Raw genomic sequence first — 16,340 nt, 5'->3', positions numbered from 1 at the left:
ATAGCCTAAAATGCTATATAATAAAATGAATTGCTACCTTGTAGTAGTTAGCTGCTATTCTAAATCATAATATCTAAGATGAACCCAACTTTAGGATAGATAGTTAGTGATCCATGCTTTCATGAGTATAAATAAGACTATCAAATTATATTTGCATTCCTACACATACTCCAGGATTTAATTATTGTAAATCTGTTTATGATTTCATAATATATTTGGTTCAAAAAATTGGAATTTTTCAAATGAATTCATGAATGGGAAAAATCAGTCTGTTCTCTCTCATTAATAATTGGGATGGATATGAAGAAAGGCAGAGAAAATAACCCTGTTCATTTAAGCACATCAAATCACAGACTTTGCTTTGCCTTCTGAGTCAAGAGCCCATCAATACTACTGTAGCCAATGTTTTCCTATTGACTACAAACTAAGGCTAAAGACATTTAAAAGCAAAAAGAAAATGATAAATCAACTATTTCTTCTTCTCCTTCCCTTCCCTTTCCTGTTGAAGAAAATTCTTGAACTGTACCTCAAATAAGATAGCCATCATATTTCTTTGATATTCAGGAAAGCTGTTGCACAGGACATTACAGGGTCAATACAGCAAGAAACAGTTCATAATGAAAGCCTCAAGAATCTGATATTGTCTTACCAACTCTCCCTGATTGCCAATATATCCTTTCTGAGATGTAATTGGCTAGCAGGGAGAAGTCAGGAATCACAGCTCTTTTCATTATAGCTTATAAAGCCTTTGAACGCTAGCATACATGTGAGCATGGATTGTATAAAAGAAACAGGAACACAGATATTATTACAAAGATAAAACATGCCTGTATTTTTATAGGTTCTGGGGTGTCTATATGTGTATGACATTTTGCTAGTTTCCTACATCTTTCTATATTTATATTAAACTCTATTCTGAGTATTATTCTTACATTTGAATGAACATTGTTATATAGTGCACCAGTAGTGAATTTCAAAGTTTACCACTGGTTCGGTGGGCGTGGTTTGGTAGGCACACTTTGCGCATGTGCACACACTTTGCATGCATGCATGCACCAAATGTGTGCTTTGCGCATGCTCAGAAGCTTTCCTACTCATCTTCCACAATCCTGCATGTGCTCCCTGTGTCTCCCACAGCTGACACACAAAGCAGCTGTGCTTCAAAAGCAGGACGTAAAAGGTCAGTATGGGAGTCCAGATGAGTGGATGGGCCCAACAGCAGATTGTCTGAGAAAACCGGTTTGATCTCAGCTGATCTTCAGTGCTACCAGCTTGGCAGAACCGGGCCAAACCAGTAGCATCCCACCTCTGTAGTGCACTTACATAAAGGTGGTCACACTACATTTTTCCTAATAATTATTAATGGCTCAAAATTATCATATCACTTTAAACAATCTTAGTGAGAAATATATAGTAACTTTTTCTCATTTTCCATTGTTTTAAATATATTTGAATGCAAATTAAATGCATTGGTTCCTAAATGAGTGCTACAGACTCAAGTGATGGAAACATGACATTTGCATTGCGTCATCCCGATACAAATGTTGTTATGATCTGCTTGTTGTATTTGTATTCCAACATTATCAGCAAGCTCATAAATGCCAGGGTTTGCACTGCAACATCACTAGACACATTTTGTCCCTTGCTCCCTTTTTATACCACCCACAATTCTAAATATTATCTCACGTCTTCTCACTTTTTTCTTTTCCCCGACATGTAAGAATTATATGTATTCACCACATTACATTACATTACTATGTATTCACCACAAAAGATAGTCAAGCTACTGTAATGGTCTCTGACCAGAAACTGCACAACCTCTTCCTATATCTCCTCAATTTCAGTCAAAGCCTTAAGCATGATAATCTTCATTGGCTAAGCCTATGTGTGCAGTTTTAATAAGTCTATGAGCATAGACTTCTTAGTTCATGTTTCATAAGTTGGTCTTTGGTGAAAACTAAGTGAGCCACTTTTAAGGGTGAAGAATAATTAAAGTCTTTTTTAAAGGAGAAGAGAGGAAAGGAAAGGGAAAAAGAAAAAATGGAAATAGAAGTCTCAGATTCAATATTTGGCATTTCCAAGAAGAACTGGAAAACCTGAAGAATTTGCAATGTAATATCCATAATCATGGGTTGAATGGGTTTGAAGTTACTCTATACAAGAAAGGTTTTGCATTTCTAAGTGCTTAATGAAGAATTCTTTCCTGGGAGCAATACAATTGAAGTTAAATTGGATTTATTTTTGAGTAAACATTGTCAAATAACATTGGGTTGTTAATACCAGAATAAACTAGAAACACAGAATCAAAAAAAGTTTTCATGGAAACCTACAGAAATGTAAGCATACATATTACATAAGATTTAGATGAATGCAACAGAAAATTAAAATCCACTGGGAGATTATGATCCTGTACTTTATAGTTGTAAGCAATATTTTTTTATAATTAGAATTTTAACACTTTAGTTATTACCTTGATTGAAATAACTTCAGAAAGGTACAATGCCCACAATTGCTGTTTCATGCATGAAAGATAATATTATAGTACCAAGCATTTTTAAAAGTCATTTTATCTGTAGACTCTACAGAAAAACATTTCAGATTAGATTAGAGACAAAGGTTTATTGATAAAGTGGCACAGAACCATGATTAGAAAATCTGCAACCTATATATCTATCTAGGAGTCAATATCTTTGAAATCCATGGTCATTTTGAATTCATATTATTGCAGGTTGTTAAGCTTTCCAGACAGATCAGACAGGAATCATGACCAGATGAACTAACTCTACTTTTATTATAAAGCTTCATTAACAGAAGCTTGGGTGTCTGATACTGCAAATCTCCCAATGACTCTTTTACAGCCTGATAAGTTAGTGAGGTTTATTTCTGAGATTTCTCTGCCTATTATGCAGTATGCAGCCTATGGCATCTCTTAATTTATCACTCCTGAGACAGCATCTCTCCCCTCCTCCCATCTTCCAAGGTCATTCCCACATAGCATTATACAAGGTTAGATATTCAAATCAATGTGTACACTAGCTTGGTTTGGAAACAAAATTTCTTATCAAGTATTACCTTTGAATATTAACACTCTCTGACAGAGGCAGATAAGTAATCCCTCATCTCTCCTAATTTTACTAGCGATGCAATCTAGATCTACCAAAATAGTTTTTATGTGAGCTGTATCCTAAACCGTTAGGTTCCAGCTATCATGGAAGTGATTGCATAGCGATGTAAGCTATCTGCCCTGAACAGTTGTACTGTAAATGCAGAAGTAGATTATTCACAAGTCAGCAGCCCAACTAAAAGAGGGAAAGATTTCTCACTGTAGCTCTGAATGGGGCTAATAGAGAATCTTATCATAGATCTTTCCTCTTACATCTTTTTCAGATGTTTTTCAATGTTTGTAATATGTTGCCTGTGCAGTATTATGCTTGATTTAGTAGTATTGCTTCCAAATGCTATTGAATGGCATCCAACATTTACCCTACTAATGGGTGACACTACCAGATGATTTGCTTTTTTATGATATTATAATATCCAGGTTCAGACACTTCATATTTCTTTCTGGAAAAAGAGATGCTGCCCCAATATGGTAAGAACGTGAAACATTAATTACGGGAAAGTTGTAATCTGTTGAAAAATAAATCATTTCCTGTTTCAGGTCTTGCACAATCAGGCTCCTGGGGATGTTTTGATGAATTTAACAGAATTGAATTACCCGTCTTGTCAGTAGCAGCTCAACAAATTTACATCATTTTGACAGCAAGAAAAGAAAGGAAAAAGCAGTTCATATTTTCGGATGGAGATGTAGTGGACTTAAACCCTGAGTTTGGAATTTTTCTGACAATGGTAAATTTATTGTGATAAGAGTGTAGAGGTTCTTTTTAATTATTAATGAGAGAAAATCAATCATACATTTGTTATACAATTTACTTGAAAATAAATTCATGTTTCATTAATTATTTTGCCTATCTTACAAGCTGTGAAATTGATAGCTATAGCTACAGCTACATTTTATTTCTCACATAAAACTGAATGCTTACATGCCATCAAGACATTGTTGACTCTTAGTGACTACACAGATAGATTTTCTGCATGTTGATCAGTTCCTGACCTGGTCCTTCAGCTCTTCCAACAGTGTCCCTATTGCCAGTGCTTCGGTAATTGAATCTATCACCTTGCTGCTGGTTATTCTCTTGTTCTCTTCCATTCCACCTTTTCTAGCATCAGATCTTTCTCCAGAGAACTAGGGAGTTCCATAAAATGCAAATATTTAATCAAATAAGGTTCATTTGGTATCTGTTTTAAGAATTTTCTCTGTAGACGAGTTTTTGAAATCTAATACTTTGGCTCAGGGAGGACATTGTTTATCTTCTGGCAAGATGATATCTGTTCAGGGTCTATTAAATATTATTTTCATTCCCCTTTCATTACTTGATTGTGCTGTGCTTAAATTTTTGCAAATAACACTTGATTAATTGTTCATTTAGAATGAGAGAGCTGAATTGCAGTCAAATTTATCTGGGATGTGACATTTTAATATGATCTGATCAGAAAACCACTACAAGCTACAGTGTTAGAATCAAGTTAACCATTTGGGCTGATAAGTACTTCCATGCACATAAGTTTAGAAGTGGGGAATTTGATTTAATGGAGGGAATGACTGTTGGCAAATAGCCAGCAACCATGTCTATGTGAAAATCAGATGTTACATCTGAACTAACAATTTTAAGACTTAGGCAAAATTAGTATCAAAAAGACAGCAATGTTTACGTTAAATAGATGTGCACGTGAAAACTGCTCTTAAATTTCCACTTATTGCCCTTTAGTCATGATGTTTGCATAAATTAAAAAGTTCTCTGTACAGAGAAGACTGTTGGGAGTTCCTCTGAGAATTCTTGAGATGTGGCAATAATCTTTTCAAATGTATAGAATAACAGTCCCATGGTGGGCATTTCTGTCTTCAGTCACATAAAAACAGAACATGTGCATGGAACTACATGTTCAGACTGTTATTTTCCAAAACTATTTTTGTCGCTATAGTAAAGTTTGGGAATATGGGAATCCATGCACCATGCTCCTGGATATGACAAGAGTAAATGCTATTTCTTCCCTCACAATCAGGAAACAGATAGGAAGTTCAGTCTAGTATCCATATAAAGTAATATATATTGCACTTGTCCACTGTGAATTCAAGTAGACCAGAGTCTTTTGCATGAAAGGCAAGGATATGCCCCCAAGCTGACTTTGAAATAAGAAGCACTATAGCTAACATAGCCTATGGTTTGATATAATCAAAATCAGTCCAACTGCTTTGAATTATTTCTGTTTCCTTTTATTCATAGAATCCTGGCTATGCTGGGCGGCAGGAATTACCAGAAAACTTGAAAATTCAGTTTAGAACTGTTGCGATGATGGTTCCAGATAGACAGGTAGTGCTACTACTGTGCCATATTGTCATGCAGTATTATTTTAAATTTATAGGGCATCACTTTTATATCCCACAACCCTCATATATTTCTTTATATCATAGCCTGGGTTGTTTTCTTCCCCCCCTACTTTTGATTAATTGTTTAAATCTGTATGATTCCATTTCAGATCATCATGAGAGTGAAACTTGCAAGCTGTGGCTTTATTGATAATGTCATTTTGGCTCAGAAATTCTTTGTTCTGTATAAGCTTTGTGAAGAACAGCTTACTAAGCAGGTAATATTTAGTTAGCCATGGGCAAAAAGTGATCATAGCTAACAGAGAACAATTCAATCAGAATCTTTTAAGTAATAAAAATAAATATGCAAATCTAACTTATCAAGGCTTTTCCTAATTGATTTTGGCCTATTGCTATAGAGTTCATAATTAGATGAGTCTGGGCTACCTTCCTTATAAGTCTTCCTTTATCATGCTGGTAACTGGCAATCCCCCAGACCCAGTTTATTTATCTATTTAATAATCACATTTATATGCCTGCCCATCTTACAAAAACACAGTGTACAACAATCAGTAGAACAATATATATATATATCTCAATTTACAACCACAATTGGGCCAAGAATTTTGGTCATAATTTGAGACACTCATTAAGCTGATCATGACAAGATTAAATTTTATGACTTTTATGATATTAAATTAACCATGTGGTCATTAAGCAAACCCAACACATTCAAAGGTGGTGGGTTTTTTTGTCATTTTCTGCAGGAAAGTAGCAAAAAAAAAAAAAACCCACTGCAAATTGTGGTCATATGACCATGGAGGGACAGTACAATATTTTATGATGATTGAAAGTGCTTTATAAGCTGTAAAGTATTCTTACTAAGGCCATGATCCTTTTGAATGTTTGTCAAACAACTGTTTTTTTTTAGTGAGGATTACATGTACTTTTAAATTAAAATTTAAAAACATTTTAAAATTTAAAATGTATAAAATGTATATGCTTGTATTGAAGTACTTATCTGTAATAGAAAATAGGTTTTACAGTTTTCAAATGTTCACAATTCTGTGAATGCCATTACTAAAGAAAGGAAACACGCACAATCTATTCATCTATTTTGTTTTTTAGGTTCATTATGATTTTGGGTTAAGAAATATCCTTTCGGTGCTTAGAACTCTTGGATCTCAGAAGAGGGCAAGACCAGATGACAGTGAAATGAGTACTGTTATGAGAGGTCTCAGGGACATGAACCTCTCAAAACTTGTAAGAATGTATCCATTGCAGTGTTTGGTATTGGTCTGGTTGCGATGTTTTTGTTATTTTTTTTTAGTATTGCTTTGAACTGTGTTTTCAAATGAAAACAATATGATGCTCTAGAATTATGTTTTGACAACTGTCATTATTTATAAATCAGTTATTCCACTGAATAATTCATGAAAGCATCATTTTCTTTGAAGTTAATTATTGTATTTAAGATTTGGAATAATAATTTATATATCCAGATAAAATTTTGAAGGCTGATTTTGAGCAAGAAAACTTCTAGCCCCTCTACCCAGAGCCATAATTTTAATTTTGATCAGGGAAGCCAGCAGATAATTTTGGTAAAAGAAGAAATATACAGTAAAGTGTAATTTAAACTATTCTGTCAGTGAAATAGGAAATGTTGTAAAAGCTATAAATACACTGGAAGCTGTTTAAACTTCCCATTGCTAGAGTAATTATAAAAATGATTTAGTAAGCTTCTTGTATACTTCTCTAGAAGTATGTGGTTCTCAGTCTGACTGCATACTCTCTTGTGCATATATATAGTTACTTGATTTGCATACAATAAATTAAGCAAATTACACAGAAAGTAATAATATTGAAACCCCACTGAATCAGGTTGTTGGAATTTATGCAGTACTTCCATATAATTTATTGACCTTCATAAATTGTATCTAGATTGGTCTCTATGTTCACAAGCTCACAAGAAATATATATTTGAATGTTCTGTTGCTACTCCCTCCCACAAGTCAACAATTTATGTTTAAAAACTTTTTTTTGTTACCCAGGTAGATGAAGATGAGCCCTTGTTTCTTAGCCTTATCAATGATCTCTTCCCTGGGCTGGTACTGGATAGTAATACTTACGTTGATCTTCAAGCAGCAGTTGCAAATCAGGTTGACGAGGCAGGACTGATTAATCATCCTCCTTGGAATCTTAAACTTGTACAGGTATAGCATCACACATTTTAGGCTTTCAGAAGACAGTAGTGTAGAATATAAAACTAAGTTAATTAAAATAGTTGCAATGTGAATATGTTTGAGAGCCTCTTCTCAAATAAATCAAGGGTAAGACTACATATTTTACATTACGTGTATAGTTATTAATATTCAGGAACCATACCCAAATATAACTTTACTAGAAAGAAATATAACACCCCTTTTCCTCCACTTCTAATAACCTGATTCATTCAGATAATTTAGGAATAAAGTTCCCGCAGTAATCAGCCAATGGCCGTTTTGGTTGAAAGTTCTGGAAATTGTAAGGTCTGAAGGGGTAAATTGATATGAACTCACAGACCCTCTTATGATTTAGCACCCTTCAAGATCAGTGTTCTATTTCCCAGGAACATTCTATTTATAAATTTCCTTTCAAATTGATGCTACAGGGAGTTATTATGTACTGTATCATGTTCTATGGCATTTGCAGACAAAGGCCAAAAGGGTAGAATGTGGTATCCAATTTTTACTGGCTGAAATTTTTCTCCATTATATATATTTCATAAAATATTTTCATAAAATATTTTTTCCGGATTTTATATATATATATATATATATATATATATATATATATATATATATATATATATATATATATATTTGTTTTCTGAGGTTCTGAGGTATTTGTATGTGGATCTTTGGTTGTTCGGGTTTTCTCCCGCGTAAGATTCAAGTATCTAGGCAAGCGTTTCGATGAAGTCTCATTCATCATCTTCAGGCTTCTGTCTCCGGCTCTGTGCTTCTCAGAGTAATGTGAGATTGCAGCTGCTTCCTCCTTTTAACTGCCAGTGGGGTGGGACTTGATTGGGTGGGGGCTTGGCTGTGTTCTGATTGGGTGGGGTGTGTTCTCATTGGTAGGGGTTTGGCTGTGTTCTGATTGGTTGGGGGTTAGCCGTGTTCTGATTGGTTGGAGGCGTGTTCTGTTCAGGTGGGGGCTTGGTTGTGCTCAGGTTAGTCTTAGTTGCTGGGGATTTGAGCTGGTGAGTTGTGATCTTGCTGTTTGGCTTCTAGTTCGTGGTCCTGCTGCATCTTCATAGTGGGTGTCGGTTTGCTTCATGTATGGCTCAGAGGGTTTGAAGTGGGTAGTGATGCAGCTGCAGTGCAGCTTCTGGTCCATGGTCGTGTCTCATTTTCTGAATGGGTGGGAGTCTGTTTTCTATATGCAAGTGTGGTGGTGGCATCTTGTGTGGCTCTCATGGGTGTGGGTCTGGTGTCCTTCTTCATGTTAGGTACTCGTCTGTTCATGAGGGCGGGTTTCCAAATGGCTGGAAGGCGGGAGGTGTCATCTCGTTTGTTCATGCTGTGTGGGCGTTTTTCTATCTCTATGGCTTCTCTGATTATTCTGCTGTTGAAGTGTTCGGTTTTGGCGATAGTTCTGGTATTTTTAAAATCAATTTCATGTCCTGTGGCTTTGAGGTGTTGGACCAGGGAAGAGGTCGTTTCTTCTTTTTTGATTGAGTTCTTATGTTCTTCAATGCGTGCACTTATTCTTCTGTTGGTTTGTCCAATGTATGTGGTAGGGCAGGCAGTGCAGGGGATTTCGTATACTCCTTGGTTTTCTAATTCGATTTTGTCTTTGGGGTTTCTTAGGATGGTGGATATTTTTCTGTTTGTGCAGAATGCTCTTTTGATGTTGTGTTTTTGGAGGATCTTGCTAATTTTGTCTGTAGTGCCTTTTATATATGGGAGGAGGGCTTTGCCGTTTTCTTGTTCTCTGTCTTGGATTTTGGTTGGGGTTTCTTTTTGGATTAGGTGGGTAATCTTCTTTCTTTGGAATCCATTGCATTCCTATGCAACTGCCGAGATCAAAATTTAATTCCCACAAGCTTCCAATTGAAATTCCACACCAACACAGCAGCCACCAAACGCATCCTTAAAAGAACAGAACTGGCCCTAATTAGAAATGAACTTCACACGAAAAGGTTTCTCCTAGACCAAATCAACAAAGATCTCCTCACACTCCACCTCAGACTCAGCAACAAGATTCACCCTCTACTTTGGGACAAATCCAAACAACTCGCTGTCTGGAGAGCCGAAACACAGACCACCCTCAAGACAGACACACACACCAACAAACTCAGGAAACTACAACTATGCCAGAAACCAACTCCCCCTCCCCCACAGCCACACATGAAACAAACATTGCACAACATCTCAGACAAGATCCTCACTGAAGCTGAAACCAAGGTCCTTTCAAAAGGATTCAACTTTGCTGTCGCTCGCAAACACATCCCCACAGAAACCATCATATGCGGAGTGGAAACCAGCCTGACCAAAACCAACCCTGATGATGCTAACAAAATCAGACTCGAAATCACCAACATCCTCTGCACTAGCAAACCACCCAAAAGCAACTTATCCAAAGAAGAACAAACTGCACTACTTAACCTGAAAGAAGACACCAGCATAATAATCCTACCAGCAGACAAGGGCAACGCGACAGTGGTTATGAACACATCTGACTACCAAACCAAGCTAACCAACCTACTCCAAGACCCCACATACAAACCCCTAAAGACAGACCCCACCACCTACCTAGAAAAAACTACCAAATCCAAAATAAAAGCCTCCCCATCAGTGAAGAAATCCAGCAAGGAATCATACCCAGAGAAAAATCATCCAGATGCCCCAAGCTTTATGGTCTCCCCAAAATACACAAAGAAGGAACCCCACTCAGACCAATAGTCAGCTCCATAGGCTCACCTCTACAAAACCTGGCCAAATTCCTCGCCAAACAACTACAACCCTATGCAGAATCCATCAACTCACACGTAAGAAACTCATTCCAGTTCATCGAGATCATAAAGAAACAAAACTTACAACCTAGCGACCTACTAGTAAGCTTCGATGTCATATCCCTCTTCACCCAAGTGCCAATAAAAGAAGCCTTGACAGCCATCCAAAACAAATACAACCCCCAAGCACATCCTAGATCTAACCAACCACTGCCTATCCAATACATACTTTACCTACAATGGACAAAAATACAAACAAATAGAAGGAGCACCCATGGGATCACCCTCTCACCTGTCATCGCAAACCTCTACATGGAACACTTTGAAACACAAGCTCTAGAAAAATACGACCACAAACCCAAACTCTGGCTCAGATACGTAGATGACACCTTCATAATCTGGCCACACGGGAAAGAAAAACTGAACAACTTCCTCACATACCTCAACAGCCTACACCCCAAAATACAATTCACCATGGAAACAGAAGCCAACAATCAACTTCCCTTCCTAGATGTCTTGGTATACAAAAGATCCAATGGCTCCCTAGGACACACCATCTACCAGAAGAAAACACATACTAACCGCTATCTACATGCACTCTCACACCATCACCCAGCACAGATCAATTCCGTAGCCAAGACACTCATCTCCAGAACAAAATGCTTAGCCGATGAACAACACCAAAAAACCGAACTACACACTCTCACCAGCGTACTTACAGCCAATGGATTCCAAAGAAAGAAGATTACCCACCTAATCCAAAAAGAAACCCCAACCAAAATCCAAGACAGAGAACAAGAAAAGCGGCAAAGCCCTCCTCCCATATATAAAAGGCACTACAGACAAAATTAGCAAGATCCTCCAAAAACACAACATCAAAAGAGCATTCTGCACAAACAGAAAAATATCCACCATCCTAAGAAACCCCAAAGACAAAATCGAATTAGAAAACCAAGGAGTATCACGAAATCCCCTGCACTGCCTGCCCTACCACATACATTGGACAAACCAACAGAAGAATAAGTGCACGCATTGAAGAACATAAGAACTCAATCAAAAAAGAAGAAGCGACCTCTTCCCTGGTCCAACACCTCAAAGCCACAGGACATGAAATTGATTTTAAAAATACCAGAACTATCGCCAAAACCGAACACTTCAACAGCAGAATAATCAGAGAAGCCATAGAGATAGAAAAACGCCCACACAGCATGAACAAACGAGATGACACCTCCCGCCTTCCAGCCATTTGGAAACCCGCCCTCATGAACAGGCGAGTACCTAACATGAAGAAGGACACCAGACCCACACCCATGAGAGCCACACAAGATGCCACCACCACACTTGCATATAGAAAACAGACTCCCACCCATTCAGAAAATGAGACACGACCATGGACCAGAAGCTGCACTGCAGCTGCATCACTACCCACTTCAAACCCCTCTGAGCCATACATGAAGCAAACCGACACCCACTATGAAGATGCAGCAGGACCACGTACTAGAAGCCAAACAGCAAGATCACAACTCACCAGCTCAAATCCCCCAGCAACTAAGACTAACCTGAGCACAACCAAGCCCCCACCTGAACAGAACACGCCTCCAACCAATCAGAACACGGCTAACCCCCAACCAATCAGAACACAGCCAAAACCCCTACCAATGAGAACACACCCCACCCAATCAGAACACAGCCAAGCCCCCACCCAATCAAGTCCCACCCCCACTGGCAGTTAAAAGGAGGAAGCAGCTACAATCTCACATTACTCTGAGAAGCACAGAGCCGGAGACAGAAGCCTGAAGATGATGAATGAGACTTCATCGAAAGCGTTGCCTAGATACTTGAATCTTACGCGGGAGAAAACCCGAACAACCAAAGATCACATATATATATATATATATATATATATATATATATATATATATATATATATTTCTGAGGTTCTCATGGGTATTTGTATGTGGATATATAGACAGCAAGGTGCCAGAGAAATTATTTTATGAAAGCAAGTCCAATAATCCGGTTCCATTCCTCTCCTTCTTTAGTTATATGAAACTTCTAAAGTACGCCATGGGTTGATGACGCTTGGACCAAGTGGATCTGGAAAAACAGCAGTTATCACTATATTAATGAGGGCAATGACAGAATGTGGATATCCACACAGAGAAATGCGCATGAACCCAAAAGCTATTACAGCTCCTCAGATGTTTGGCAAACTGGATACAGCAACAAATGATTGGACAGATGGAATTTTCTCTACCTTGTGGCGAAAAACACTTAAAGCCAAGAAAGGTATGATAAACCCACTGAAGAGTCTGTTTAAATTGGAGCAAAGTACAAATATTTTGAAATAAAGAAATAACTAGCAACATAATCACAGAATATCACTTTCCTATTAAAAGTATTCTTCTGTTTTTATTTATACTGATATTTCTCCTCCCCAAAGGAATTATATCACTTGAACCAAGATAATATGAAAAGTTATACTTTTCTATGATACGAATTGTTTTTTATTTCAGTTTTTAGAGAAAAAAATGTTCCTGTAAAAAGCTAGTACTTGCTAGCTTTGGATGGAAAAGCTAGTACTTGGATGGATAAAAGACCTGAATCTGATTGCAGTAGGGCTTAAAATGTGCAGCATGTAGTCAAATTGTAACATTAGATACGCATTTCAGAATGATGATAATGAGGACGATGAAGATGAGCTTATTAACCAAACAAGAAATTTTGACTTTGTGTAAACTTTTTCATTTTATTTCCAGGGGAGAATATTTTTCTGATTCTAGATGGTCCTGTAGATGCAATTTGGATTGAAAATCTGAATTCGGTGCTTGATGATAATAAGACACTCACTTTAGCAAATGGAGATAGGATTCCAATGGCTCCTACTTGCAAGTTGCTCTTTGAAGTGCACAATATTGAAAATGCTTCTCCTGCTACAGTTTCCAGGATGGGTATGGTGTACATCAGTTCTTCTGCTCTAACCTGGAGGCCAATATTGCAGGTATGCTTTCAGAGAGGATTTAAAAAATAATAATTTTAAATTGTGGGACAGCTGACTGGCATTCTCCCTGTTTTTCCCCACCACAGGGATGGTTGAAGACTCGTACACCTCAAGAAGCAGATGTATTACTGGGTCTATATGACAAAGCTTTTGAAGCAGCATATACCTACATGAAACTGAATCTTTTTCCAAAAATGGAATTGCTAGAATGTAACTATATCATGCAGGTATATTTTTAATAAATCTAACAAAATCATGCCATATTGCTATCAAAATACACAGAAATCTTTTCTTGACAAGGCTATTGGAAAATATGAGGTGCATTAAATACAAGTTTGTTATTTTCCGTGTAAGTAGCAAAATGTATTATGTGAATCTGCAGTTATTTTCATATTAGATTGTACTCCAGGTAATCTTACTTCTCTCCTTTTCTCTTCTCTGTTCCTTTTTAAAATATTTTCAGTCTATTAATCTTTTGGAAGGCTTGATACCCTCTAAGGAAGAAGGTGGCATTGTATGTCTGGCACATCTTCACAAATTATTTGTCTTTGGCATAATGTGGAGTTTAGGATCCCTTTTAGAGCTGGATAGCAGGGAGAAGTTGGAAGCTTTCCTGAGAAACCATGAAAGCAAATTGGATTTGCCAACATTTGATAAAGAGGGATCACATACAATGTATGAGTATTTTGTCAGTGATTATGGTAAGTGATAGCCTAGTGCAATGTTTACTTTTTAAAAAACTGATATTTGTAGTACAGTTTAGCAGAGAACGTTATCTTTTTATAGCTTATTCAGCCTATAACATTTAACTTTGGCACCCTCATTTATTTGGCTGGTTTCTATTTGTACATTAGTAATTGCTACTGATGAGTCAATTCTGATTTAGTTATTTCATTAACTTTGTTGACTTGTATGCCACCTCAGTAACTGGGTGGCTGGAGGCAACTTACAAACCAATCTCCCAACGTTTTGTTTTAGAAACAGCTAGATAGTTCTGAATGGCAAAGGTTTACTCACCAAAGGGCATGCTCGCCAAAGAGAAAAAAAATAATATTCTTCATTAATGTTACTATCCATTTTCCCCTCATACCCCCACCAGAGATCAGAAAGGTTTTCCAAAAATAACACTTTGTTGATTACAGATTATCTCACCACTAGCTTTTGTTGGATTTCACCTAATTCTAAGACCTTATTTTGGTCAATCTGCCTGAATATTGATCTGACAGGGGAAAAAAAGAGAGACCTTGATTTCTTCAAGCCTATTGAGCTGCCACTTCATAGAATGTCTAATTTCTTAACAGATATTTTGATTAATATAGTAATTAAAGAAGAGAAATAATTAGTGTTTTTCTGCTGTTATGCTCCATTTTAGGTGACTGGGATCACTGGAATAAAAAGGTTCAGGAATATATTTATCCGACTGACAGTATTCCTGAATATTCTTCTATTCTAGTTCCAAATGTAGACAATGTCAGAACACAATTTTTGATGGATACAATAGCAAAGCAACACAAAGTGAGTGCATATTTTATTGGCCAATTATGAACTCTTGGGATGCTACTTTGTCACTGAATATAATGCGCACACATTCTGCTAAGCTCTCCTAATGTACACTAGTGTGTTTAGCTTTGCCTTAAGATGTTGGGTGAACCTGCCATTCATGTTTCCAAACTATGGTTTGTGAAAGTCTATTTGCGTTTTTCATAATTTCTCTCCTAATTTTAATTTTTAGAAGTGGAAGGTGTGATTGACACATTTGTGCTCAATGTAATTTAATTATTTGATTTTTCTATTTGTATCTATACATTGCCTATTTTGTCTGTGGAGATATTTCCAAATAATTCTCCAATGAATAAAAATACCCTTGTCTATCTAGAAAATATTTTTTTTCTTTTAATTCTTGTATTTCTTTTTCTTACTTTGCAGACACTCCATTCATCTTCTCTCTCACATAACAGTCTTTCCACATAACATTCCATGCCAAAATGGTTTTATTAGCTATCGAAATATATGTATATCTGTGTGTGTGTGTGCACTGCAAAGTGGGTAACATATTTCACCAGTGTTTCTACAACTATCCTAAAACTCTTTTATGGGTGAAATGGTTTAAGCTCCAGTTCATTGAGTCCCAAATATAAATCAGAAATATAATATATAATGCAACAAGACAGCAAAATCACATTGCTTTTTTTGTTGAGTTTAAGTGTGTAATTTGTGGTGGGGCAGAACTGAAGGGGTTTTTATATATAAAATAAGGATGTGAAAATAATGATACTAAAATTATTACAGGCAGTTTTGCTCATTGGTGAACAAGGAACTGCAAAGACTGTAATGATTAAAGGTTATTTAAAAAAATATGACCCAGAAGAACAGTTATCAAAAAGTTTAAATTTTTCTTCAGCAACAGAACCTGGAATGTTTCAGGTAAACTGTCAATTTTATGAGCTATTTCTACACCATCTGTTTCTATATAAACTATTTCAAATAACCTAAAGAAAAGGCAAAATTTTGACATCTATTTTTAATATTCCAGCAATGATTATAAATTATTTCAAAGCTTGCATAATTCTAATTGGTTAGCTTAAATTAAAACTCATTACATATACATATAACAAACAATGAAAAATAGCTTCATTTTTTTTTTACTTTTTGTGTTGTTTAATTATTAAGAGGACAATAGAAAGTTATGTGGACAAGCGGATGGGCAGTACCTATGGACCTCCAGGGGGAAGAAAAATGACCATATTCATTGATGACATTAACATGCCCATTATAAATGAATGGGGAGATCAGGTACAGTTCTAACAAATGTCTCTAATTATACAAGTAAGCAATGATTTATTAATAAAAATGATACTTTTAAAAAATAAGCTATTTGGGAAGACTCCCCATCTTAACAATATTTTCTGATTGCG

The 16,340-nt window shown here is 36.5% G+C and overlaps 1 protein-coding gene across 2 annotated transcripts in view; it reads left to right on the top strand.

The window, feature by feature from the left end:
• Nucleotides 1–16,340, top strand: part of DNAH8 (dynein axonemal heavy chain 8) — a 121,169-nt gene that overhangs the window by 51,389 nt on the left and 53,440 nt on the right. For both annotated transcript variants that reach the window (XM_087921592.1, XM_087921595.1), the window contains 12 exons: nt 3,662–3,849; nt 5,346–5,432; nt 5,599–5,706; nt 6,557–6,691; nt 7,480–7,641; nt 12,467–12,713; nt 13,184–13,425; nt 13,512–13,652; nt 13,889–14,126; nt 14,798–14,940; nt 15,715–15,849; nt 16,096–16,218. In XM_087921592.1, coding sequence (XP_087777718.1) covers nt 3,662–3,849; nt 5,346–5,432; nt 5,599–5,706; nt 6,557–6,691; nt 7,480–7,641; nt 12,467–12,713; nt 13,184–13,425; nt 13,512–13,652; nt 13,889–14,126; nt 14,798–14,940; nt 15,715–15,849; nt 16,096–16,218 — 1,949 coding nt within the window. The remainder of the gene's footprint in view (nt 1–3,661; nt 3,850–5,345; nt 5,433–5,598; nt 5,707–6,556; nt 6,692–7,479; nt 7,642–12,466; nt 12,714–13,183; nt 13,426–13,511; nt 13,653–13,888; nt 14,127–14,797; nt 14,941–15,714; nt 15,850–16,095; nt 16,219–16,340) is intronic.

The sequence above is a fragment of the Pseudonaja textilis genome, chromosome 1 (genome assembly GCF_049901715.1).
Source record: "Pseudonaja textilis isolate UNSWEBS1 chromosome 1, rPseTex1.2, whole genome shotgun sequence".
In the NCBI taxonomy this organism is placed as follows: domain Eukaryota; kingdom Metazoa; phylum Chordata; class Lepidosauria; order Squamata; family Elapidae; genus Pseudonaja; species Pseudonaja textilis.
Note: the sequence above shows the minus strand (reverse complement) of the source record. Positions and strands in the feature narration are given on the sequence as shown.